A 24766-nucleotide genomic window follows, 5' to 3' on the forward strand; every position below is an offset into this window, starting at 1 on the left:
ACCCATATCTGAAGTAAATACATTTTTTATCTGATATCTGAGTTTTGTGAAAGCTTCATAAATACAGATGATGGCATATATTTAAAAAAGTCAGCATCAAATATCCAACGTCCCAAATGTCAGATTGATAGAGTTGATAAATGGAGTCAAGTCACCAGCACAAAGCAATAAGTGGGCTGAAACCACCCACAAATTGACATCAGTTATACACTTTACACGTTCAGAATAATCTGAATATTTCCACTGTCTGTCTGTGTGTATGTGTGTGAGCGAAAGAGAAATATTTGTCCTCTCGTTCTGAGTCAGCTTGAAATGTGTTTAACCCCAAACCCACAGATAGTCTCAGTTGCGCATACTTGGGATCATAGCCTTTAACACTATGATTTATCTGAAGGAAGATATATACACTCACATGAAGATTCTTCAGGGCTGCTTCAAGGGGAAAAATAGGTTATGACATCATGGCTTACGGCTTTAAAGTTACTTAAAACTATCTGTCCATAATAATGTCTCATAATGCTGTTGCTGGCAGATTTTAGACAACGTCTGAATGGAACACGCATTGGAACAATGGAACACACTATGTTAAAGGAACAGTTTACCCAAAATTTGTCATTATACCATCAATTGGTCATACCATGTTGTTCCAAAATTGTATGAATATATTTATTCCAAACTTTTTTGCACTAAAAAAAAGTGAATGGTGACCATACACACTACAGTAAAAAGAATGCTACTTTAAACTATAAAGTTGAAAGTAATTTTTTCAACCTACTATTTTAAATTGTGTCCAATGGTAAGCTGGTGAACCTTATAAATAAAAATAAGTTGACATTGCTAAACTTATTTTGATGAGTTATTGTAATGCAAAAGTAAAATATCCAGTTTGTACAACATCCAGTTATCCAGTTTGTCTTCCGTGCACTTGAAGGACTTTGCTGAAAAATCGACTTGCTGTTTAGTAGATTCAGTATTTCTGAATGGCTGATTTGAAGCATTTTGATGAACATATAATACATGCTGAGACCATTCAATTAAAACCATTATCTAATTTTTGACAGAGGTACGTTTAGCGGCTTTTTTATTTGAGCTCCTGAATTACGTCAGGGTGAGTAAATAATAACATACCGGTAATATTCATTGGTTCACTTACCTTTAAGGTTATGCCAAAGTAGTCTTCTCTGTCTTTTTTTTGTGCCATTATTCTTTAATTTTCTATTTTGCTATATTTGTCTCTCATGACGCTGGTGAACCAGTGGTGTTGTTTTGGAAACTTGCATGCCTTACGTGTGTGCACTAGCGAACATACACCTATATGTGCTTATATTAGCTCTTAGTATTTTGTCACCATGGCTGTCAGCAAGCTATCTGACCCAGTGGGAGACCATTCTCTATTTCTGTAACCTTTTTGACGCACACTATACACAAGCAGTACTGCATTTTATCCAAGGGTTAACAGTGTGCAGATGTATTTAGAGCACTATACTATATTGGTACTGAATTAGAAAACCTCACACAAAGCCATATTTCCCTTTCGAATGAATGGAGCTTTGAATAAATGCATTACTTCTCAAGGACAATTTTGCAGAACGGGAAGTAGCTACTACATCAATGAAATGATCATTGTAGTGACTCCAATATAATCATGGACACCATACTTGATATCAGCATTTGCGTTAAGAAAGAGGAAGAAATATCTGTTTCTGTGTGCATTTGATAAAAGCAAGCATGTGTAAAGACTAGGGATGCACCGATAGGATTTTTTTGGGCCGATACCGATTTAAACAGACAACTTCTGGCCGATACCGATATTAAACACTTGTATACAATACTATACAGTTGGTTTATTAGCTAGTTTATTTCTGCATCAAATAATTGTTACTGAACATGGATTGGATCTAATTAACATTCAACTGACCAACATAATAAGAGAGGCACAAATTAAGCTAAAACAAATATAATAAGACAGCATGACAACCTTCAAAGGTGGTTTTTGCTATTCAGCATTTATTTTATTAACATCATTAACTAATTTTTTTACATATAATGGATTTCTTTATGCAGTTAATTAATAAACAATTGGTATCGGCCTTTCTCGTGCTATTGCCGATATGCCGATGGATTCAAATTCATCAAAAATCGGCCGATAAATATTGGCGGCCGATACATCGGTGCATCACTAGTAAAGACAGAAATTTCTTAATATCACAGATATGTCTCCTAAACAGAAGTAAATGAGATTAAATGGAAAACCATTTGAGACATCCCATATACAGTAGGATCTTAATGATATCAATTTTGACTAAAAGTTTTAAAAGAAATCTGTGTGTCATTCAAACATGCCCCAAAGAAACCTGCCTTTAATATTGATTATACATGAACAGCACTGTGCTTTTATCGCATACCAACAGCTCACTTTGTCTCAAATTGTTTTATTACGGAAATTCTTACGGAATTTGACAATTGTCACCTAACTGAGAACTTCAATAAAGTCTCTTTAAAGCAGCTTATGAGCAAAAACATTTTCTTTGGCTTATTAAGGGCAAATTAATATACAGATAACGCACAGTCTGCAGCACACGCATATTGTGAAAGTGCGGATGTGGGTGGCCATAAGTGTCAGTTCTTTCCTACGGGGAGATTTTCCATCAATCTACATTTCCTCTGTTGGGTTGAGGTTTGTTTTGTAAAAAATAAAATCCTGGCAATTGTTTTAATGTGCATTCCATCAAAATAGATACTGGTCCTTTAACGGATCTAACTAATCTGGGTTTATTGATTCAGCAGTGGTTGTGTCGAGTGTGTGCATGCGTGTATAGTTAAATTGGTCATGAAGTTTAATCCGATTTTGACAATAAGTAAGGAACGTGTATTGACACGTTTATATATTGACCACACTATATAAACATTGCAGTGTATAATGCCAACATAAACCAAAACTGTATTGAGCAGAAACCTCTACTGGCTTTATATTATTGAAGTAAACTGAACTGCGTGTATGATTTTGTGTACGTGTGCATGTCTTAAAACTCGAAAGAATTAGCTTGAGGTGCTCGTGGATTATTATTGCAGGATGTTTTGGTTCTCTTTGTGTTTCAGACACATGAATGCCATTTTTTCTCTCTGCTTGAAGGATGTGATCCCAAATTGTGCGTCTTTACTTAGACACGGCTATATATGGACACAAGGAACGTCCACTTGGGAAAGCAACAGTGGTTTCTATATAGTGCCTGTATTCAGAAGAACATACGCAATTTGGCACGAAACAAAAGTGATTCAACAACCTGCAGAAATCTGTGTTTCTGTATATCAGACTGATGCTAGATGCACCAAGACCATAGGTTTCATTTTAGGTTACCGCACAGATACTAAAGTCTTTGCAAGTTGCTTTGAATTAAAGCACCTGTTAAATACACCACCACAAACTGACTTAACAGCACTCACACATTGGCATTTTATAAAAAGATAGGTAAACTTGACATCAGAGTTGACAATTTGTTACAATACAGTGCACATTAGTTGATAAAATGCATATACATGGAATGCATGTGTGGAGTTATGGATGAGTCACGGGAAGTGAATATGAGCTGTGTTGTTTTAGATCCGTTCGTTGACCTTAATAGATCTGCTGCTGTCAGATTTGCGGTAAGTTTTTGTGCACTTTTGGTTCATTAAAGTTAAACACATGCACAAAATATGACTTTTTTTTTAATATGATCAGACTTTCCAGTGTTAGGGAAGTTTCTATCTTTAATATTTAATTTGGTCAGTGTCACTATGGTTGCAGGTGTTATTCATGGATAACACAAGAATAGAAAAAGGGGTTGACTTTAGTAAACCTTGATAAATGAAGATGTCAGCTGCTCCTCTAAGAGCACAACTATTTGACAGTCACACCTGTTCCAGTTAGTAAATATGGTTCAATCCTAAAGAATACTTTATCAGTTGCGTATCCCAGGGTTGCAATTGCTCATCAGCAGTTTATGTTTGTGAGATGAAAGTTTTTGGGAGGGATGGCATTGTAGTAAACAGTGAAAAGTATCTTAGTATAAAACCCACTGTGTCTATGAGAGTACCTCACCAATAAAGCTTGTATGTAACGTCTGTGTGTTTGCTGGTCCAGCCCTGTCTGTTACCATATAAGACTTGTTCATGACTCATGCTGCTGTGTGACCTGCAATGTGGGAAGTCATGATTCATGCAAGCTACATTTATTCATCCTCAGCTCAAAATACTCTGGCATGTTTGACCCCCTCCTTCTCCTGCACACACACACACACATACACAAACACACAAGTAATCAGTCCTTCAGATGCCAGCACACTTGTGTCATTGTGCTCTGCAGCGGTAGAAAGATCAAGTTAGGTTGCATAAACTAAAAACAACATGAATGTCACTTATTTGATTGGAATGTTTTTATTTCTCTTTGGAATTATCCCATCATCCTTTGCACCGACACGGTTCTGCTGTGACATCATTCAGAGGTAACAGTGTTTCCATGAATGCACGTGTTTGCTGTTGTGAAGGGATTTATTACAGTAGTAGCTGTCTGATATTTTAAGTATTTATTTATGTTTTCTATTTGAATTTGGAATTTAAAGAATACATTTTTTTCATGTTGACATTTGAAAAGGAATTTGGTGTTTCCAGTACTTGATATTTTATTTTAAAGGGATAGTTCACCTAAAAACAAAAACTTTTACCCTTCATATCATCTTTCTTTGTTCTTTAGAACCCAAACATAGATGTTGTTTTGGGTTTTATGGTTACTATGGGAGTGGATGATGACTTCCTTTGTGAACCCTACATGCTTCAAAAGAACCCAAAGGTTTTAAATACATATCTCCATTCGACTTGTGTCATATATTTTAAGGGTCCTGATGACATTTACTTTGCTTACTTGTTGTGTATATCGCAGTTGTTTCACATTTATTTAAAAGCAAACATCCTAAAACTGCCTAAACACAGTATGTGCACTGAAAAAGAGGCACAGATCAAGACTATCATCATGGATTGTATTTTTCAGCTTTTGTGCTGTATGCCTTCAAGACATTTAAAATATACACCACGAGTCATTTGAAGTTATTTGTTTATGCTTGAAGAGGCTGTCGGTCACCATCCACTCACATAGTAACCAGAAAATCCAAAACAGTTTTTTTTTTTTAAATCAACATTTGAGTTCTGAAGAACATAAAAGACATTAGGGGATCAAACGACATGTTTTGAACTATCCCTTTAAATATAATATAATTTAGACTCACAATTTAAAAAAATTGACTTTGAGGACACATTCACAAAAAGGTTTAAGTAGTACTGATATGTTTATTTTAGATATACACTTAGCCATGAATATCTGCTTTATAGTCTTAAGTAGGGATGCACCGATACCACTTTTTTGGAATACGAGAACGAGTATGAGTACTTGCATTTCAGCACTTGCCGATACCGATACCGAGTACTTAATAAAAAAACATAATTTAAATTTACAGGTAACAGCTTTAGTCATATAATTTAACAAAAAAACAAAGGACTAGTCTTCCAGTTTGTTGTAAACTCTGCCTCTTTGGACAACACAAGAGGCATTAACCCCTTACACACCGCTCAAACATAGACTTTCTCAGACCATGATCGATTCCAGGTATCGGGGGACTTTTAATGTAAATGTAAAAAATTAGCTGTAATTATGCAGCTGGTTGCCAGTAACTTACTGTAGAAGATAAAGACTGAAAATGTTTCATGTTCATTCAACTTTGAACAAACTGTTGCCAGTAAACAACATAAATGTAAAATCTACAGTAAGTTACTGGCAGCTAGTTGCCAGTAATACCCAGTAATAGTAATACTGTAATTTTAACAGATTTTTTTTACAGTAAAGTTAGATGTGCGGTTATCGAAAAATAATGCATACACGTGGAACATTTCTCAACCAATCAGAATACAGCATTCAACAGACCCATGGTATAATCTAATTTAACCAGCATGTGATCTTGACATAGCATATATTTTCTGTTTTTGACATAATGTTCTAAGATTGTATGTAAAACTTTACAGCTTAATAAAGTAATAGGTCTCATTCCATTACTAATAATAAAATCAGAACATGGCAGAATTTGATCAGTGTCTATTGATACAATTGGTTTTCTATAATACCTAAACATTGTAAATAGGTCAGGGTGAACATTGTGTTTTTTTATAGTTTTTCCTATAGGTGGCTAATCTGATGTGTGTTCAATATTGATTTATGCAAGAGGATTTCAGCCTGTGTCCACCCATTAGTTATAAACAATACTTGAATATTCCAGTCCTGTTTTCACCTGCCATCTATCTTGGTTGATCTGATAACTGGTGGTTAGGTGAGATACATCACTGTTTACCTGAATGCGTCTCTAATGCATCTCTCATGACTACATTAAACAGCATTGTTTCTCCATACGTGCTTTGACTTAACCAATCACACTTACATACATCGGATCAACCAGGAAGGTAATAACAAGGTCACAGGGTCAGTGTTACTGTCTAAGAGTGATGTTGCATTGTTGTCTTTGTTTTGTTGTCTTGCACAACACGTCTGCAACAAGCAGATCCTCGGTCGCTGGTGGCCGTCGTAGATTGATGATGATGGGATTTCGGCTTCTGCCTACCCCAGCCATACAATAACTCAAGTAAAGCCGTGCCCCCTATACATTTTCCATTATGATCAAGTCACACTCGCGCACACAGCTGGCAGACCCTGTCGTGAATAATTAACAACCTCTCGGCGTACTCCAGGAAAGTCAGAGAGAAAGGGATGATGCAAAGCTTTTTCTCTCCCTCGGGGTTTAGCACAGGCAGACGATACTATTGATTTCTGCCTGGGCAAGAGGCACTTGGATCCATTTAGAGATTGAGCCGGGCTTAATGAACACAGACACGGCTTCATGCCTCTACCTTGAACTTACCACACGTGCTGTCAAATCTTCACATTTCAAGTGTAGGTAATCAAGTTTGGATTCGAGGGCTTATAATCCAATTCCAGAAATTGATTTGGTGCAACTTTTTGTTGTGCAAGTCTTTAGAAAAAGGTTAGCCAAACTAAAATGTGTACATGTATGTTCTATAAATTAATATTATTATATCTTGTATATATAATATTGTATTTTATTATAGGTATTTTTATCTTAATCTGCATTGATGTCATAAAAAGGATCTCCGTGTCTCCTATACGTAAATTATCCTTATTACGTCTTCTGTGCTTGTCAGCTGTATAACCGTGCAGTCAGATTGACTTTAATCTGATAAGTAAAGTATGACTAAAGCGAGCTCAGATAACACTTACTGTAGTTGTGTATTCAGCACAAAAGAGCTTAGTCAGGAGAATGTCGGTCAAGCTTTCTTGAGGCATTATGGGATGCATCGGACCCATTTTTGCAGAGGATGAGAGACTGTAATTGACTTCATCACCATGCATGTTATCTCTATGGTTTGAACCAGCAAGATCCTATCTTAGGTCATTATAATTGAGCTTGCAAGTGTTCTCAGATTAATGATAAAGAATAGTCAAATGTATTTCTGTTGAGTCAGCGTGTACTAATCCATCCATGGCGTACTTCGTTTAAAGTTAAGTGCATTTCCTCTGCATTTTTTTTCCCGATGTATTTGGCTGACATGTTTATTTAAAACAACTATACTTGCATCATTACTTGTATTCCCTGTGAATTGAACTCATGACCTTGCTGTTGCTATCACCATGTGGTGCCCATTCAGGCTGTGAAAGAACCTAAGGTTGGCAACACTGTTTTGCCATCAAGATATGCTTGCGCAAACAGAGGTCACCAGTGTCTTATCTGCATGTGGCTAAACTGGAAAGCCCCAACTGAAAAATGAAGAAAATCCCTTCTTCCAAACTTTTCATTTCTTTTCACGCCAGTCCTATACAACGTGTTTGTCGCACTTTCTCTTCATTTCTTCTAACTCAAATTTTGTCTCTATCAGAATCTGTCATACTCAAGTAAATCACAGACCGTCCGGTTAGTAATACCGAAACAAGGGTGTCGTCTGTAGCGGAAGGAGAAGACGCGATTCGATTTCTTACACTTTCACCAAACATAGTTTCTCTTGTCACTGTTTGGGGGGGGTGCCTGTGCCTTTGACCTAAATCAACACACAGGTTTCAAGTTAAACCACTGTAACCTTAATAGACCTTCATGACGTAAAACTCAAAGTTCGTTTAGCACGCGAGCAAACTCATTCACCTCTGATTGCAGGATGTAGGGGACATATCATGAAAATCTGTCTTTTTCCATGTTTAGGTGCTATAATTGGGTCCCCAGTCCTTCTATTAACCTAGATGTGAAAAAGATCAACCCAGTATACCATTCTTTGCAAGCATGAGAAAAAAATAGGCCATTGAAATTTGGCTCCCTTTGTGATGTAAAAAGGGGATCTTATTATAATAAGACTGTAACACCGCCCCTTAATCTGCACTATCCAACCACGGCTCTGCATTTAGTGCAGAGAGAGACCAAGAAAATAATTGACACCCTAATTGAGTTTCAATTTCAACCAACCACCACTATGGGATTTGCGTTTCAGCTCATTTGCATTTAAAAGGACACACCCAAAAATGGCAAGTTTTTGCTCACACCTAGAAAGTGGCAATTTTAACATGCTATAATAAATTATTTATTTGGTATTTTGAGATAAAACTTCACATACATATTCTGGACACCAACGATTTATTTTACATCTTAAAAAAGTCTTGTGAAATGTCCCTTTAATGTACTTGATATCGACTTCACTTGGTGATCATTTATAAGTTAGTGTCACCCAGTAATATTCAAAAGGGCTTTAAATGGTTCTCAAGGAGATTTATTGGGGATGATAATCCCCAGTGGTCTCAGACAAGGGCAGGATAGAAGTTAATTGTTCTATGAAAAAAAAACTCATTATTAGCTATATAATGATGATGGGAGTAATATGAATGTGTCATGTACCGCACGGTAAAAGAAAGTGAGGGGTAAAGTAAGGAAGTAAAGGTATTAGTGTCAGGGTAGATTGTGTAAATTAAATATGATAGGATTAACATAGGCACGTTCATACCAGGTGTGCTTTTCTTTTTAAGTAAGCACCTAGAACTAAAACAAAAAATATGCAGACAATTGCATAAGATGCTCAAAACCAGAAACACTTGTCTGACACATATATAAAACAGTATGCAAGAGTGCCTCCTGTGTGAACTTCTTTTAAAAGTGTCTGTGTGACTATAACCCGTTCTATTCTATTAATTTATCTATTCAGAAAAGACGGACCAATATCTTGGATGCGAGCATCACACTTCAAAACACCTCACGCACCCACACAAAATCTTGACCTTAGTTTTTGCATAAATGATGAAATTGAAACAAATTTAGTGGGAAAGTGGAAATTTTCTGCTTTTGTCAGTAAAAAGACGTTAGTTAGTAATGTCTCTTGACCTTTACGAAAGAAAAAGGTGCATTCCTGTTAACTGCGTGGGAGAAATGATAGACTGATTCTGTTGGCATTTAATGAAGCGTGATTATGAATCATGGATATGCAGTTAGCACTGAGAACTGTAAATAGTTTTTATTAAAAACATAACACAAAATATATTCATTAAACCAGTTTATTCTTAACTACTGTAGTGCTTATTACTCATGTGATTGTACAGACCTAATGCTTTGTGCATTTACGAATCAGTAAGAATATACGAAAAGATCTGAATAACTGGAAATGCATACATAAGTTAAGGATATGCTTATCATATGCTATATTATCACTGCAACTTTGATTGTAACAAGTGCCACCCAAAAACTTTCCAATCTCTACAGAGTGTGCAACAGCAATGTCAGAATGTCATTTTCTACCTTTATGAGTATACAACACATTGGTGTATAATATTATACCCTAAGGATCTATTGTGTTAAATGTTAGGGGTACAATACATTTAAGGTACAGTAATGTACCCAAAAAGGTCCAACATTGTATTATGTATACCTGTTAAGTACTACCTCAGTGACAGAAAATGTATAGCTTTCTAACATGATGTTTTACATAGTGATGATTCACAATATTTTCCAAAGGTAACATTTAATGATTTCATTTTTATTACATCTCAAGCTGATTTTTACTTAGTCAGTAGACGTATGATGGAAAAAATGATTAGCCTAATTAAAAAAACATCTGGTGCATCATGTTAACAGTTCTCCTGATGATACATTTGGGAATGTGTTTGTTTATAGTGCAGCTCATTTAGTAAATAGCTGGCAACCCTCCAGTCTCACGACTTTACTTACTATAATAAAAAAAGACGATTATTATTTTGATACTGCTGGAAGTGTTTTGATATCCGGTAAATAAATAAAAACCACAAATGTTCACCTGGGACAGTTTAGACAGTTTAGTTTGAGGCAAACGTTCCTTTTTTATTGTTTATTTCAAGTACAACCAATTATTTACTTTCTCTCTGGAGAAAAAATGGCTTTACCTAATATTGGATGAATAATGTTAATAATTTGGTATCCATCTCCATCCTATTTTAGTAAAAAGTCTTCATGCAAATAAGAAAAAAAATCTCTTTAACATTCTCATAGATATCAATGATATTGAATAGAGAACAAATGAAAACTTTTGTGTAACAAGACACAGAAATCTTACGTCTCAACTACAGAATTTAATAAAAGATCATAATAACATCACAAACTGAGCTCAGATTTGCCAAGCTCAATATGAAATCAAACATTTCTCATAAGTCTTTATCCAAACCACATTGTTTTAACTTCACTCTATACTCATTTTGTAGCTCTACGCTCAATATATTTTAACAATCTCCTTTTTTATCTATTGCTCAAAAGCTATTTTATTGCTTTTGCAATCAAAGTCTTTTACATTTAGTCATGCACAAGCTGCAGGGAGCAGATGCCACAGAGCAGGCAGATGACTGATCTCCTTCAGACAAGCACACTCAGTGCTTGTCGAGGGCCAAAAAGACTTCCCTTTCAATGACTCAAGTACCATTTACCTCTAATACTGTAGTCCAGATTGTTTTGTGAGCAAAATCCATCCTAATGTTCAAGAATAACAACACTTGTCTTCTTGCAAGCCCATTACATGCAAGAACGTCCGGAGTGGTTTGTTCTCATGAATCTTAAAGACAATTGTTTTAAACAAAGTGCAGGCGTTACACCTAATTCAGACCCTTTTCTCTTACACATAAACCTCAGTAACTACAGGTATTTACTTAACTAGATTTCTACATTAATCGCTAAAAGCTTTTTGATCTCGTGACAGAATCCGGGACTCTTATGCCATGGATTAGAAACTCCTCTAAATGTCCATTATTGTGAGCGCATTGAGATGAACCATTAGAAGAGCTCCATTAGTGAGTGTGCACTTTTGTAGCAATGTTAGTCATAGAGAGTGATGATTAATGCCCAGCAGAGCTGAAATGTAATGAGCCATTAAGTTGTGTTTTAGTGTCAAAGGTCCAAGAAAAAATGTACCCCGTGCATGACACTGTCAGGGCACAACACGCTCAAATGCCCGTGTATGAGATTATTTTGTACTCTTAAATGGGGTTTTAACAGTTAATAGCCAATAATTATTGGTGGAATGCAAACCTGTCCAACCACAGGTTTTGTTAATTCTTGTCATCACACGGAAATCGTAACATAGTTCATCGGTTCATTTGCTCAATGGCGAGCTAAATGTAAACCCAGGCTGTGCTGGGTGGAGTTGGAGTGATGCTTAGCATGAGGTAAATGGATGGTGACTGTTTTTGTTGTAATGGTAAAATGAGAGTTGGTAATGACTCTGCAATCTGTTAGTTTGCTGGTAACTGCACTAATATTGACCACACTTGTGCAATGAAATTGTTTGTGTGAAAGTGAAAAAATCAATGTGAAAAGTCTCCGTGTGCTACTTAAGAAACAGTATGACATCACTGCATCAAAATGTATGGTAGCAAAAGTACCATGATTACTATAGAAAGTACTGTACTAATAACTACTTGATGAATCAATATGGGATTTTCTGGAATCGGTATAAGAATATTCCAAGATTATTGTTTTTGTCGTTTTTATGATACACTGTAAAAAGTGAAAGCTGCTTTTAAAAATTTACTTCAATTGGTAACACCTAATTTAATTTTTTTTTTTTTTAAATATCTTTAATACTTAGTTAAAGCTTCCATTAAACACGCTGTATATGTGTATCTGATGTTAATCTGGAGTACCTATAGAGTAGTATTACATGCTTCATATCTCAGAAGAGTCTTTAGTTTTATTAGATTAATAAAATACAGATCAAGTCTAGCGATTCTTTCAGATAAAAATTCGGAAGGAGTCACGGGATACGAGAGGAGTGAGTCACAAGTCATGTAAGAACTTATGATTCATGTTCGTGTCGTTTATATAATATGCACTTATGCACCAATTTCCAACATAACACCAAAGTCTTTCTTACCGCATGCAATTCATGACCCAGTTGGGACTTTTCAATGAAATCCAGCGTTAAACAAACACAGACGCAAAACTCTGCCAATACCTCGGATAAACAAACTATATCCATTGTTTCCATTATGCGGGCTTTCTTTTCCTTACTTCCAAAAACACGCTTCTTCATTCTTTCATTGTTGAGTTTTTATATAAAACAAAGCTGTTGCGTGAAGTGGTGCCTGTGACTTCTAGCGTCCTCGGTTCTCACTCTCCCGCTGATTGATGTGTGGGCGTGGTTTTCCAGGGGAAGTGCCCATAAAAATAAATGATATGTATGGCTTACCCCTGATACGTCAGCTGGACTCGTATTCAAAAAAAAAAACTTTACGAAACTTGTACGAACCATGGTGAAGTGCATTCGGCTCAGAAATACTCTGTAACTCATCCAACAGCTTTTTTTGACACTTTTTTGTTTAGCAAGAGGAAACCAACTCTTAAACTGTGTTAATAAGTCAGAATGCATGAAATACCATTGAAACCCCCCTTTAACACCTAGGGGTCTATAAGATATATTGTTTGCGATAATATCGTTGTCGTTGTGGTTTTAATGATGTGCAAAATTATATTATGGAGTATATCACTTGCTTTTCAAAAACCAGCCTTCAGTGCGCTTTCTGAGCGTGGTGTAGCAGCACATTTAATTGCGACGTGTTTATGGCTTGTAAAAATCAATGTCATATTAATTTTTAATACTTCAGCTGATTGCACTTTTGCAAATTTCTCTCGCAAGTTTTTTTTATTTTCTGACTTGCTGTATTACAATGTTATTTTTGCTTCAAGTACGCTACTGTTTAGTACTGTTTACTTTAGTGTTTTCCATTTTAAATAATAAAGACTGACTTTCTGTTTGGTTAATAACACCCACATTACTTTAATCATATTAATATGCTGTAAGAGGGAGCTAGAACAATTTTTGAAGGATTCAAAATGTTGTCTGTTATTGTTAGCGGCAAAATCATAGGTATTATCCAGATATGAACTTTTTTGACCGTATCACACACCCCTAGTAACACCTAAAATATTTAAACATATTCAACAAAAGGTTTTCGCTTAAAGGCGGGGTGCATGATTTTTGAGAAACGCTTGGGAAATGGGAGTCGTGCCGAGTTTAAAAACACACTTGGGGCCAATCAGCAGTAAGGGGTTGTGTACACCAAAACTTTTACGCCCGCGGCCGGCGCATGTTTTCAATTGTTTCCAATGGAAGCTCGGCGTTTTTCAAATAAGCCAGCAGCGAGCGGGTTTTTTCCGCGCTGAAAACCGGCGCTCGGCGGTTTTCACGCGCTCGGCGCTGAGAGTCTAGAGTTGAAAGAGATTCAACTTTGGGAGAAAAGCTCCGCTCGTCAATGTCAGTTCTCACACGGCCGCCCAATCACAGTGGAGCAGGGGCGGGACATTACCACAGCAACCAACCGGCTCGCAGCTGAAGTATCACAGCTTCCAAAGTGCTCAGCTGAAGAAAGCTGGCACTCAGCTGAAAAACAGCTGGCATTCGGCGTCCTCAAGGCGTTTTCAGCCGCGTTTAAAAGTTTTGGTGTACACAACCCCTAAGCATGTCTACTAACCAACATCCTTGCCTTGGGTTGCATATATGTGAGGCGAGTCTATCAAAAGAAGGTTCAGAATCTATTGGGGTAGGGGCATGATTGTTTAGCATTAGCTTTCAAAGACCATGCACCCCGCCTTTAAAGTGAGGCGTTACCAATTTAAGTAATTTTTTAAGTTGATCCAGCTTTTATTTTTTTACAGTGTATATGAGTTTAATACCAAATTATCACAGGCCTGTGGCAAAAAAAGACAAATTATTTAAAGTGAAAGCTCTTTGATTTGACGTTTACATAAAACCACTCCTAAAAACTGAAAAGATTGCATTTTTAAAAGTTTTACTGACAACAGCGCCATGGCTGTCAACTGTTCACAAAGAACGCAACTAAAAACGTTATAGTTACCGATGTCATGTGATGTCTAAAGACGTAATATGCATATGGCTTCACCATTTTCGCAAATACGCATTTTTGCAATTCACACAAAGATGATAATGGAATTGTTCACAAAAACTCCCGAAAACACCTATGTTGAAACCTGTATTGTGTAAATTAATTATAACAAATTCTGCATGGGTTTCTACTTCTCAGTTTGTTCTGTTAAAAAGGAAACCCAGTAATCGAAAATTTCTTCTTCTGAGGTTCAGAAGAGATAACAACTGTAAACATTTTTTTTATTAAATTCTTTTAATCCCAAATTTTTCAATCAGTCCAATACATTATTCAAAAAGCTCTATTCTCCTCCTGTGTGTTACCAACTCTCATGTGTGTATATTATAATTTCCCCATGGCTTTTTAGCATTATCACATTAAAACATAATTTGTTGCAACTGTAGCAACTAAAACACATTTTTATAAAGTTTGAGTGTTGATTTGGTCACAGGTGAGTTGAGTGTTTCTGTCAGCGTGTCCATATCAACAGCTTTGTTGCTCGGCAGCAGACTGTGTGTCTATGGAGACAGAAGTTAGGACACACACCACAAAGCACATCATGAGCTGTCATCCGCCCAAACCGCCATGTCAGGCCTCCTGCACAGTTTTACAACAGCACTGCTTTACACACACAGTCTGGGCTGTCAACCACCTCTACTGATGTTAGCTGAGATACTGTTGAATTTAAACTAGTTTAAAGGTCCCCGTGCATGGGAACGCCCAGCTCTGCCTTGCGGGTGTAGTGAAGCTGTAAAGACGGCCTCTCATGGGTTTGTTTATTTTTAGGGTCTGCTGTGTGAACCCGCCTTTACTGTCTGAAATCTGAAGCCGCTGGTTAGGGTCGGTGCAGAGTGCAGGAGCGTCTTTGGACAAGGACGTCTTTGGACAAGTGCTAATTATAAGGACATCGGGTCAGTGTCTGTTATTTCAGGAAAATGACTGCTGTGTGCAGGCTGGTCGGGGGCCAGGGAGAAAGTGAGAGAGGGAAAATAAGGAATTCAAGAGGAGGGAAAAGGGCTTTAGTTCAAGATACAATTAAATCACTCAGATGAGAGAACAGGTTTTCCTGAAACCTCTGTTTTTGAGTCAAGGTTCAAGCACAGTTTGCACTTTCAAAATGTGGATTTTTCAGGGATTTCAATGTGATGTGACTATAATTTTATCCAGAAATGTATACACTTCAGCTTTAAACGAAACAAAGCACAAATTTGTCTTTCAAGTAGTTCAAAAGTTAATACAGTAGAGTATTTGTAAAACATTGTGTTCACAATGCAATAGATCATTGGTTTGATCCGAGGGAATACACATACTAAAACAAATATTTGCCTTGTAATGCACTGTAAGTCACTTTGGATAAATGCATCTGCCAAATGCATAAATCTAATTATAAATCAACTTCATCCTATCTATGCACAATAAATAGAGAATAACAATTTGATCATGTGTTGTTTTTAATTATCTGCAATGAAGCGAATCTCTATTGCTTATTAATATAATTGAATACCCAATCATTCAGTATTCTTTGTAGAGCAATTCGGCTGGTTTCACATACTGTAAGTCTCAGTTCTCTTCTGTCTTCCAATCCCTTGAGCGGACAAAAGTAGAACGGCAGCGACAGCTGTCGGAAACCCATCACGAAGCTCCACTTTTGATATGAGTGGGAGTGTTCTTCGCAAAACCTGTTAACTGCCACGGCTAACAAGATTGGGGATGGTCTGCAGTAAAAAAGTAGAAACGATGGAGAATTATGTTTTCCTCGCATCTTCCAGCAATCGGTAACGTGGCCGAGAGCAGTCATTTGTGGTAGGTTTGTGTGCGTATGCATCATCCGTTTCTCTCCGGTACGAAATGAACACATTTAAAAATCCCAGCATGGAAAGAAAGCACATTCCAATTCTGAAATAGTGTGTTTGGAATCTTCTCAACCTTGCAACCACATCTGGAAAAAATGTTCTTGGAAGACAGTTCATTATGCTTTGAATGCAGCAGGGAAAACATATTTAAAGAGGCGAAAAATAAAATTGGAGTGACCAGTTGGGCTTGCTGTAGATGTCTGGAAACGTAGGGTCCTCACTGGGGTCAAAAGCAGTGTCGGTAATACATGCACTTAAAAAATGCAGCATGAAGTTTAACAACCTTATTATGCAATTTTGACTTGTGATAAGTTGACGTGCCTTATCAAGTTAACATTGTCAAACTTAATTTGTTAAAGGATTAGTTCATTTTCTTAAAAATAAATCCAGATAATTTACTCACCACCATGTCATCCAAAATGTTGATGTCTTTCTTTGTTCAGTTGAGAAGAAATTATGTTTTTTGAGGAAAACATTTCAGGATTTTTCAAATTTTAATAGACTTTAATGGACCCCAACACTTAACTCAACACTTAACAGTTTTTTTCAGCTGAGTTTCAAAGGACTATAAACGATCCCAAACAAGGCATAAGCGTCTTATCTAGCGAAACGATTGTCATTTTTGACAAGAAAAATAAAAATTATGCACTTTTAAACCACAACTTCTCCAGTCCTGTGATGCGCCAGCGCGACCTCATGTAATTACAGAGTGATGTGGAAAAGTCACGTGTTACATATATGAAAGGAACATTTGCGGACCATTTCAAACTATAAACTGACACAAAGACATTAATTATTATCATTCGACATACAACAACGTCGGAACGGTCCTCTTTCTCCACACTTGTAAACACTGGGGCGTAGTTTCGCATGTCCTCTTGAAGTGATGACGTATTACGTGAGGTCGCGCTGGCGAATAACAGGACCGGAGATAGACGAGAAGTTGTGGTTTAAAAGTGCATATTTCTATTTTTTCTTGTCAAAAATGACAGTCGTTTCGCTAGACAAGACCTTATGCCTCGTTTGGGATAGTTTAGAGTCCTTTGAAACTTAAATGTTAAGTGTTGGGGTCCATTAAAGTCCATTAAAGTGAGAAAAATCTTGGAATGTTTCTCAAAAAACATAATTTTCCTCGACTGAACAAAGAAAGACATCAACATTTTGGATGACATGGTGGTGAGTAAATTATCTAGATTTTTTTTTTTTAAGAAAATGGACTAATCCTTTAAGTTAAAGTAACATAAAAATATATGTTGATTGGATTTAATTTTTTACATTGTGGTAACAACTGTCATAATCTTGTACTAGTTTGAATCTTATAGTAACAGGTGGATTGAAGGTACAATGATAATTAATGGTGTTATGTGAAAACATTTCAGAAACATTTTACACAATCAGTCAGATTTTTTACTAATATTTGCCGTAAAAAGCCCCTGAATAAAGATCATAAACACATTTTGCAAATCGCATATCATTGAATGTGACTTTACCGCTCTAAAATCCACCGCAATCTCTCCTAAAAAAAGTAAAGCTGTCCGTTTCATCATATAGGTGACTGGTCCTTTAAACGTAGTGCTTTGCAGAGATACGGCTCGATTCTACCTGCCTCTCTTTGTTCTTCTTTTTTCATGGTAACCACAGCCTGCCTCCCACACATGCACATATGTGCACACACACACATGATGCAGTATAGGATCTCTGAACCACAATGACGTGTGGTTTGATTTTCTCGGAGAGCGAATGAGAAATAGATAGAGAGAGAGAGCGCGATTAAGCGAGAGGGAGGTGTCTGGCCCACTGGTTCCATTCTCTTGGTTGAGGAGTTTCCATTTGCACACACAGCCATTTCCAATGACCGAGGACAACTTTCCGTTTCCACATTTTAATTTAGGCAGCAGTAAACCGTCAACTCTCAGTCAAGGCTCACAGCTTTTACAGATTTGCTCTGATTCAAGAGTCACCGCGGTAACCGCCGCATGCAACCTGCCTCGGATGAAGCAGAGCTCTGAGCGAATGTGTGCCTGCCCGTCTGCATGGAGAACGCAAAGTGCTCGTTTTGCCCAGTCAGAGGTTAAGTCGAGATGACAAGGGTAAGACATTTCAGGCCTGTGTCTCTCTTTGGGTTAGAGGTGCAGTCAGTGGTGGTTTTGGGAGCAGGGAGGGGATCCGGCTGCAGGGCCCTCACCACAGGGAGGCATATGGTCCTGGCTGCAGGAGAGATGGAAAGAGCAGCGCTGGCTGCGACTGGGGCTCTGTAGGAATTGTTTAGTCATGCACAGATCGTTTTGTGAGCAGAAGTTGACCCGGACAACTTGCTTAGTGTGTTGTGGAGAAGACTGCTGGCAGAGGCTGAAAGTAGAGATTGTTTCGTTTCCAAAGCAATTAAAATCCGACTGATTCAGAGCTTAAACATCCTTGCTCTGTCTGTGTTTTTCTAGCTCGCCCCCTTACACCCCCTACTCTTAAAGGAAAAGCTTGCCTAAAACAGAAGGTTTTGTCCACCACACATGCTATTTTCATTTACAGTATTTACATTTATGCATCCGAAGTGACTAATAGTGCATTTAAGCTATACATTGTGCGTTCTCTGGGATTCAATCTCATGACTTTTTGTGCTCCTAACACAATGTGTTACTAATTAATCTATAGGAACTCTTGGATCCTATATGTAGTTTTTTGTGAAATTTTAAATGATATTAAGAAATGGTAATGGGTTTTATACACCATGAGATGAGTATTAAATAACAAAATATTCATTTTAGGATTTACCAGGCCTGGTTTGTGTTCAGAGATCATATGCATACACTGCCAATGCTGCAAATGAAATTGCTTAAGAAGATCTTTCAAATTATCAAACGTTCAGCTCTGTTCCTGACTCATCGTCATGTTCAATCTGTTCATTCACATCACCAAAGGGCTGAATGCGAGGTTAGCGATATTCACTTGGCATCCAAAAAGCATCCCGTCCGCCTCCTCCGACGAGAATCCCAGCTCCCATCACTGATGAGATTAAACGAGTCATTGTGAAGACAGATCGTCAAAGGGTCTGGGATGGAGGGCCTGGGGTACGTTTGTGTACAGAGAGAGTTGATCTAGAATTTAGAGACACTTAAGTCCATAATCACACATGTACCGGCTGATCTGCTTTGATGGGTGAAACAAAGGAGACAGAAAAAGAGCTTAAGGTAATCTTTGTTACTGTATGTCTGAAGATCACTCACAGAAGCATCTCTCATCTACATAAGAACCAATAGCAGAGAGACTGTCGCTTCAATGGCTGTATCATCATCTTCTCGAGCTTGCACGACATGCGGCTAATCTACCGCTGCGTGTGTGGATGGGATCATTGTCTGAAGTGTGAATCTGCACCTGTTTTCATGGGGGTGTATGTTAAATGAGTGAGTGTGAATGCTATGACGACAGCTGATCCCCACATGGATCATGTGGGAGGTTTGGGGCTTTGTTTTTGCATGTCGCTTTGTGGAAGTGCGCGTTTGTGTGCGTACACTTGTTGTGGGTGGGATATTTGAGGAGGTGGTCATGGTGAGATTGCTGAACCTTGTAGTTGATGTACAACAATAAACTTTTTGCCACACTTGCCATTGTGGATGAATTGACTTTAACTTTCTAGACCTACTGTATGTTATGGACAGTTTTGCATCTCTTTTGCAATCTGATTGTTTTTATAGAGTGACTATGGCACCACAGGTCTGATAGCGTTGTGTGTGCAGATGCTTGTTTTAATTGTAAATTGCATTGTTATCCAATTGACATAATCCTCTTCCGTCTCTTTTTCTGCACAGGGTGTGAGCGGTATGTCCGTGGATGAGAAGTCTGAAGCTCCCATGTACGTGTATGAGTCGACGGTGCACTGTACCAACATCCTGCTGGGTCTGAATGAGCAGCGGAAGCAGGGCCTGCTCTGCGATGTCACCGTGCTGGTGGAGGGGAAGGAGTTTCGCGCACACAGGGCTGTTTTGGCGGCCTGCAGCGAGTACTTCCTACAGGGGTTCGCCACCCAAAATGACAATGAACTGGTTCTCAGCATGCCAGAAGAGGTGAGCATGCACACTTTTTGTTTGAGCATTTACACATTTATTTTGCCAACCAAGCACTTTGTATTGTTTGTAAAGCTGCTGTGCAGTTACAACCAAGAAGATATTTGAAGTACGGTGTACACTTAATAAAAGAGAGGTTCCCGGTGGCACAGAGAGACCAAGAATTAACTGAATGACTTGTTGATGTGTTTATAAATGTAGTAATGTGTATGTATGAGGTGCATGAGATTACAGCATGGCTATAATCACCATTCATCATTAATCTATCTACCATATGGCAGCGACCATTATTATGCCCATCCTAATGAGCAGTAGCTCTGTCAAACGCACACTTTTGCATCTTCATGAGCAGTCTGCCACAGACCAAAGCGCACATTTCATGAATTTCCATCTGTTGCATCTCAACCTCTCCAGTTTTCAAGTGCTAGGTTTGTCAAAAGTTAGTGAAAGGGGGTGCATATACAGTATTATGATTATTACGATGATTCATTTATTCTGTAATTATTACAGTATAAAAAAACATATTAAAGGCAGTGGTTTCAACAAAGCTATATGATTGGATGCGCTACCTTAAAGGATTAGTCCATTTTCTTAAAAAAATCCAGATAATTAACTTGATGTTGATGTCTTTATTTGTTTAGTCGAGAAGAAATTATGTTTTTTGAGGAAACCATTCCAGGATTTTTCTCATTTTAATGGACTTTAATGGACCCCAACATGTAACATTTTTAATGTAGTTTAAAATTGCAGTTTCAAAGGACTCTAAATGATCCCAAACGAGGCATAATAGTCTTATCTAGTGAAACAATTGGCTTTTTTGACAAGAAAAATAAAAAATATGCACTTTTAAACAACAACTTCTCCTATATCTCCCGTCATGTGATGCGCCAGCGCGACCTCATGCAATACGTCATCATGTCAAGAGGTCATGGAGGACGTATGCAAAACTCCGCCCCAGTGTTTACAAGTGTGGAGAAAGAGGACCATTCCGACGTTGTTGTATGTTAAATGATACCAATTAATGTCTTTGTGTCAGTTATTGTTTACAATGGTCCGCAAATGTGCGTTTCATATATGTAACACGTGACCTTTCCACGGCATTACGCAATTACAAAAATGACAATCGTTTCGGTAGAAAGGACCCTAATGCCTCGTTTGGGATCGTTTAGAGTCCTTTGAAACTGTTACGTGTTGGGGTCCATTAAGTCAATTAAAATGAGAAAAATCCTGGAATGTTTTCCTCAAAAAACATAATTTCTTATCGACGGAACAAAGAAAGACATCAACATTTTGGATGACATGGTTGTGAGTAAATTATCTGGATTTTGGACTATTATAACTCATTAAAATCCTTAACATAAAAAATCATTAGACATTCACTTGCCAACATTTTAATCTGTCTGCACTTTTAAACCATAAATATTTCTAAATTTGTCTTGGTTTGGCAACACAAAAGGCCACGACTAAAATATTGTGATTGTTGCTGTTTGTCCAGGCAGTGTGAACTCATTTAAATACTGATAATAGGAAAAACTTAGATACCAAACTTTGATGTCTGTAGTGACTAACATTATAGTTAGCAAACTGAGCAGGTGTGTTCATTATTGCTAGATAAGATCGCATTGCATTTTATGCCTCTAGGTATGTTAAAGCAAGGTGACTGCTGTCATGAGTTTTAATCGAATTTAACAATTAACAATGGCTGAAGGGCATGTTGGGAATTTGCAACTGGCACATGCACAGAAACACATACGCACACACCTCTGCTTTCCAAGCTACAGTATGAGTTTTCCACAGAGGTGTAATGTCACATCTAAACACCTCCAGTCATGTGTTTACACCCCCTTATTTATTCACTATCACACTCATGTGCGAACAAACATGTGTGCACATGCTCCGAATAGGGGCACTTGTTACAGGGGTGGTTTATGGTGGGCTACGACCACACCGTGTTGAACTTTATATGTAGTTATCATCTATCATTTGCTTGTCGAAACCGAAACGCATTGGCTTTGTCTTATTCCGTGTAGTGTAAAATAAAGCGAAAGGTCTTTTTGTAGTGCTGCCAATTTACCAGTAAGAGAGGTTGTAAGATTACCTGTAATCCACCCGTAAGCGTTATGTGTGAAGATTACGGCATTTATTTTGAACGGACGACGTCAGGCCGTGCTGACAGCTTCGGGCCAATCATAACGTTTTGATACAGATGACGCATTTACCTCGCAATGTTTATATGGACGTTTCCACATGCATGCTGCTTAAAAGTCGAGGACACCTGAAGTTAACGTCCACATTTCTTCACCAAAGTTGTTTAAAACAGCGCACCACCTATTTGCCGAATTACCGACGTCCTTAGCACACCCTCTGTGAAGCTTTAATGTGCAAACAGTATGTTGTTTAAGATGCAGGTTTTGACGTCGCCTAATGCATATTTGTTTGGTCACGAGCAACTTTGAGACCGTCAGCAATTGTTGCAGATGGTAAAACAACAAAATGCAAACAGTGGAAATTAAGTCATAACCCGCCTTTGTTTACAAATACAAGTACAACACTGAGCACGCGGCGCGCCACAGGTATTTTTTTATACTGATGTGTGAATGATGTCTTAGTGGTAAAAAGACAGAAAGTCACTGCGTGTGTGGACAGCACATTTTTGTACTTACTGGTAACTTCATTTTGGTAAATTTATGGTAATCATGTCAGAAATAAAGTTACAAAACTGTACCTTTTCTGTCACTGGGGCTGTACCCTTTCAAAAAGTACAGCTTTGCACGTAAGGATTTCATTTTAGTACCTCAGAGGTACATACTGGGACCAAAGAGAGCTTATTAGTACCTCAAAAATACATATTAGTATCTCAAAGGTACATATTGGTACTAAATGTTTACATATCTGTACCTAATGGTCCATACAATTTTAAAGGGTGCTGCCCCACTGACAGCTATGGTACATATTTTTACTTTTTTCTAACAATGTAGGTCCTTAACGTACGGTAATCTACCCAAAATTGTATTCTGTTTTGTATTCCTGTAAAGGTACCAAACAGAAACTTAGGGTACAGCCCCAGTGACAGAAAAGGTACAGGTTTGTACCTTTATTTTTGACTGTGTACTGTGTGAAAGAGGCTTGCTTCTTACCTTTGTGAATTATTCATATTTTTGCATGTCACAGATGTGAATGTGAACAAGAGAGGAATGTATATCTTCGCATATAAAAAAAGTTGAGTGAGTGTCTGTCGTCACCTCTAACAGGAGATAACATAATTACAGACACTTCTCTGTTTTGCTTTTAAATGTTATCTATATTGCAGATAAGACGTATTGTTAAGTAACTCAATGCAGATTTTTAAAGATCAGAATCAGATTTCAACGGTGTGATGTACGGCATGGAAAAATGATGAGCATTACCTGCAGATGAACATTACCGTGGCATGATAGATACACTTATTTTCAAAAGTGGTCTTAGACGTTCAAATCTCACTGTATTTTGTAACCACAGCCTACATTTAAATTGCAAAAAGGCCTGCATTATTTTGCAGTCTGATAAAAACTTTGCTTAATCATGTTTTTCATCTTTATCAAAGACTGAGGCAACGCACCTGCTCTGCTGTAGGTGTCATATACACATGCATTATTACAGCGCGATTTCAGCTCTACAGCCAGTGCTTGCCTCATCCCTGCTGAACATCGCCCCCTATATGCTACTTAAAGCAAATGAGTGTAAGAAATATCGTTGGGGTGTGCTGGTGTAATGGTTAATGAAAAAAATCCACTGCAGATGAAACAAAGAGCACCCCCAACTCCTCTTCCACTATGCAACCCCCACATCCACCTCACCCCTCCCAGATGACCTTGTTATTGTTGAGTGTGGGGACCGCATTGGGTTAGTGACATCATCGGTGTTAGCCAGCGAATGTTAAGCAGAGAGAGAGAGAACGAGAGAGAGAGAGAGAGAGAGAGAGGGGCTCTTAATCGGCTCTTTGTTGAGAATCAGATCATGAAGAGTGACAGAAAAACAGCTTCCCCCTCACCCTCCCACAGAGATTGAAGAAACTCTGTAGATTCCCAGCATTCCTTTACTAAAGGATTGCATAAAGAAATGATGCTCTATGCTTTGCATTCTGCAACCTACCCATTGAAGGGATTTATCACAATGCTTTTTAATATCTGAAACAAATGAAAAGGTGTTCCTGTAGAGCATTGTGTTAGAGCGCAAAATATTGTGGGTTTGATTCCCAAGGAATGCGCATAATGACATACTGCTAAAAAATAAAATGCATATAAAATTGCATTGGATGTAAGCCAAATGCATAAATGTAAATGTATATTGTATAGGTTTATAAAAATAATATATAGGTTTAATGTTTATGGTTATGATGTGGGTGGATT

At 37.7% G+C, this 24766-nt stretch overlaps 1 protein-coding gene across 3 annotated transcripts in view; it reads left to right on the plus strand.

Moving 5' to 3' along the window:
- Nucleotides 1-24766, plus strand: part of bach2b (BTB and CNC homology 1, basic leucine zipper transcription factor 2b) — a 104612-nt gene that overhangs the window by 50358 nt on the left and 29488 nt on the right. For 2 of the 3 annotated variants that reach the window (XM_065257082.2, XM_065257084.1), the window contains exon 2: nt 20124-20378. In XM_065257082.2, coding sequence (XP_065113154.1) covers nt 20136-20378 — 243 coding nt within the window. In that variant the 5' untranslated portion in view covers nt 20124-20135. Of the gene's footprint in view, nt 1-4350; nt 4485-20123; nt 20379-24766 lie in introns of those variants that run through there. The other variant, XM_065257083.1, reaches the window with a different exon arrangement.

The sequence above is a fragment of the Paramisgurnus dabryanus genome, chromosome 12, assembly GCF_030506205.2.
Source record: "Paramisgurnus dabryanus chromosome 12, PD_genome_1.1, whole genome shotgun sequence".
Taxonomy (NCBI): domain Eukaryota; kingdom Metazoa; phylum Chordata; class Actinopteri; order Cypriniformes; family Cobitidae; genus Paramisgurnus; species Paramisgurnus dabryanus.